Source organism: Glycine max, chromosome 20 (assembly GCF_000004515.6).
Source record: "Glycine max cultivar Williams 82 chromosome 20, Glycine_max_v4.0, whole genome shotgun sequence".
In the NCBI taxonomy this organism is placed as follows: Eukaryota; Viridiplantae; Streptophyta; class Magnoliopsida; order Fabales; family Fabaceae; genus Glycine; species Glycine max.
In genome coordinates this window covers 24,124,646-24,128,490 of record NC_038256.2, presented here as the reverse complement: position 1 = coordinate 24,128,490, position 3,845 = coordinate 24,124,646, and the positions used below count along the sequence as shown (strand labels likewise).

At 33.4% G+C, this 3,845-nt stretch overlaps 1 protein-coding gene across 1 annotated transcript; it reads left to right on the top strand.

The window, feature by feature from the left end:
• The first annotated feature begins 1,475 nt into the window (after window positions 1-1,475).
• On the top strand, window positions 1,476-2,167 carry LOC100793762 (uncharacterized). The gene has a single exon (XM_003555641.5). It carries the CDS (start codon window positions 1,540-1,542, stop codon window positions 1,846-1,848), a length of 309 nt encoding a protein of 102 aa, XP_003555689.1. The 5' UTR covers window positions 1,476-1,539; the 3' UTR covers window positions 1,849-2,167.
• Window positions 2,168-3,845: the final 1,678 nt, after the last annotated feature.

Sequence of the window (3,845 nt, the reverse complement as noted above, 5' to 3'; positions counted from 1 at the left end):
GTTGGTTAGTTAATAATGATGTAATCAAGTTGTTAGTAAGGGACCAAAATGCAAAATACAATTCAGTCTCTGTCCCTCTTATAAATATTGTTTTCATTGTTCTTTCAATAATAATTTTTTTCAGATTCTTTCATTCTCCTTATTTGTTAGTTTTGCTTCTCTCTAAACCTCTCTCACTTTTCTCTTTCCTCAAGTTACCTCTTTGTGCGCGTGTGTGCCTGTGTGTGCGCAAGAACAACAAGTTCTAACTGGCATATCATTGCATTTCCGGGAATCACGTTCCCTGGAATAACATGACAAGAAATATTATTCCCATGAAGTGTGAACATATGAACATATTTGATGACATTAGTAATTGCAAATGAAGTAAATAAGTTTTATTTAATTAAAAAAATGAACACGAAAAAGAATGTGAAATAATATAGTAGAGAGAGGTACTTAATCTAGAAAGTAACTTTCATTCTCATGGAAATCATGAGAATGTAAAACAAAGTAAATATGAAAGATTTTGTATTCCTGAGTATCAAGTATTCTTGATAATGTTTTTTACAACTTGTACCAACATAAGAATATGATATTCTTATGCCCACGTTTCCCAAAATCTTTTATAATACCTTAAAACAAATGTCTCGTTATAAATGATAATAGAATAAATATCAAATTTATCGCAATGATAAATTCATCTTTTGAAAAATGAAAAATATAAATTTAATTTTTAAATGTATAAAAAAGATGACAAATTAATTTTATCATTAAATTTGTGAGATTATTTTATCACTAAGTTGTAATATTTAAGGATTAATGTAGTTTCATACATGCACAGTCTTTGATTACTTTGTTTTTTAGGTATGATTAGTCGAAATGTTATAAAACAAAAATTAATGATTTTAAAAAATTGAATGATTAAATGTCTTTAACTTAAAATGAGGAGAACAAGATTGAGTAGAAGAGAGGAAAGAAAGTTGTATTTTGGCTTCTACTTTTTTAACAAAGCCATTTAGACAAACATAAAAAGATTACTTATTTTATTAAAAAAAACAAATTAAACAAACTGGAGTTACATTATCAATATTATATATATTTGATTGCAATTATTATTTCACTGTTAAACATTGGTCATGTCTAAGTTCAATCCTTCATAAAACAAAAAAATATATATATATTATATATCTATAATCACATAAAGCATAATCATATTGGAATAAAAAATTCTCAGACACTCTATATCACACGGTCAAAATGCAGTGTTCAAAATATATAAAAACAAATGTAGTGTTCAAATAAAATAAAGGTGGTTTGTCATTTTGTTGATCACAACTTGGTATCCAGCGGCAAATATCAACTTGATGTGGAAGGAAAACACAAAACCGTGGACTCTAGTCTCAAGCTCTATGGGCGGGGCTCTTAAAAACTTGGTGCTATTTCCCTTCCACGCCGACACGGACACCATATAAAACAAACAAATAAATAGCACCGTTTCCTTGTAATCCTTCATCTCCCTAACAATAACAAGTACGTCATCTTGGAACCAGGCCCAGCATGTGTTGGTCATCGCACTCACTGTTAGAGTTAGAGTTAGAGTTAGAGTTGGATGGAGTCGTTAACGTTGTGAAGCATAAGCAACAACACAACATGAGATTGAAGAGGAACAAGTTGGAGGACATTCCGGAGGAAACAGAACTTCCTCCTATTGGTATTGATACTAATCCAGCAGAGCTTGAAGAAGCGGGCCTTCACTTGGAAACAGATTTGGAAATACTGAGGCGGGCCATGGATATGGGACTTTGGGCACTCTGCCTCGGTTTCGGCTATATGCTTTCCAGAGCTCACTTTCGTCCACTTTCTTGACAAAAATTATTCATTTCGTGTCAATTATGTACCTTGTTAGAACCAAAAGAAATATCACTTTTGTCAATTGTACCATTTGGAAAGAGTGGTAGTTAGGCCTTAATAGGTGCCGTTTGTGATAATGTTATAGGGCTTTTAATTGGTCACTCACGGAAGATGGCTGATCAGGACCGACCAGGCTAGGTTTTTGTATATACACTTCAAACTTAATGTGGAGCAAAACCACAAGTTTTTTAAGGTATTCATTCATTGATGTGTGTTTTCAACTTAATATGTATGTATAATTGTATATAAATAAATTACAGTTCAGTACTTGAAATAGACTTGAGACTTTTCAACTGATCTATAAATACGATGGATACATTCCTGATTATTGGAACTTACAGGAAGATACATTGAATGATAATCTCTGATTGATGCCCGTACAGGAGCAACTATTTTGTATATGAACTAAATTTAGGTACAGTTTCTTTAATATTTTTATTCTGTTCTTTTTTTATATAATAAAATTAGTTTTATCTTAGCTAATTAAAAGTCTTAGACAATAAAAGTCGGCATTTAAGTTGTGTTAGTTAATTAGATGAAACTATATTTTTTATTATGGAACCCACATATATCATATCTAAATTTTGGCTTGGATTATACACAACATATAAATAATGGCAAGGAAAAAGATTAATTGTAAACATCTAAATTGCAGTTATGTGGTTTGCAAGCGAGCAGTCTGCTTAAAATTCTCAGCCAATTAATTTGTCTTTGTAGAATAGGCGACTCTTTCCTTTTATTTTTGGGCAAGCAGTGTAATCTCAATTATGCAGTGCGACTCCTCTATAATTTGTAATATATAGCTTGTCATCCACGTTTTTCAATCGGTGTTATTAGCTTGTTTTATTTTATAACAATGCATATGGATTATGTCTGTGTTGGGAAACGTACATCCATTCCTGGTGCAAAAGCAACTAGAGTTCATTTTGGGTTCAATATTCTTGTAATTTATACTTAAGTACGTTTCCTCCTTACTGGCATGTTTCTGTACCAGATTGTATGCCTAGTTGCTTAGTTTATCTGTCATTAATGAAGAAACAAATTGTAACTCAACCACTAGACAGAAGCCGCCGAAAAAAATTGAAAAAAAGGAAAGATCATATGTTCAATCTAAGTAATAAAGCAAACTTATTTTTTATTAGAAGCTAATTCTCAATTTATAGTTAACTCAGAGATAGAATGCATGCATAGTTGAATCTTTTTAACAATAAAATATTTTGAAACTCTTACTGTGAACAAATGTCGAGGTTCCTCTTGTTTGAGCAAATGAAACACTAATAAATTAATGACTAATCAGCAAAGTGGGTTATGTACCGCAAGAGAACATTGTTTGGCTTTGGCAATAGCAATAGCTTTAGCCTTGTTGGGAGCGGATGAAGTAGATTTGGGTGTTGGTTAAGAAGCAAGGGCTAAAGAGGGTGAGGGTGATAGGGTAGGTGTTTCTAGGATTTCTACCTTAGATGACGGTGAGGTAGCTTAGGCTCAGGGTTTTGAACAGGTTTAGAGGATGGTGGTGAAAGTTCAGTTGATGGTTGGGATGGTTGGGTCTGGAAAGGTTTGATTTTGATTGTAGGCTTTTTAGGTTTGGGTGAATGGTCTGAGTCAGAGTGAGAACCCTTTCTCTTTTTGGGGTCAAATGAAGGCTGGGTTTTAGGCTTTTTGGCTGAGGTTAGGGGTTTAGGTTCAGAAGATGAAGGGTGATCTTTTCTTTTGGTTGGTAGCTTTTGTCTAGGTTGACTTGGCTTGGCTTGGGTTTTTGTTTGCTCCCCTTGTGTTTGCGGAGAAGGTGCTCTAGACTTAAGATTCAAAGGATTAGCTTGAGTTCCTAGAATTTGGGGTTGAACCTGTCCTTGAAGGCCTGCATCTAGTAAAAGAAGATGATCTCAGGCATATTCACCTTCTCACATACCATGATCTTGTAGATGCAGAAGCAGTCTCTATCACTGACATTG

Coding starts and splice junctions, on each gene's coding strand:
- LOC100793762 (XM_003555641.5), top strand. CDS start 1,540: ATGTGTTGGTCATCGCACTCACTGTTAGAGTTAGAGTTAGAGTTAGAG.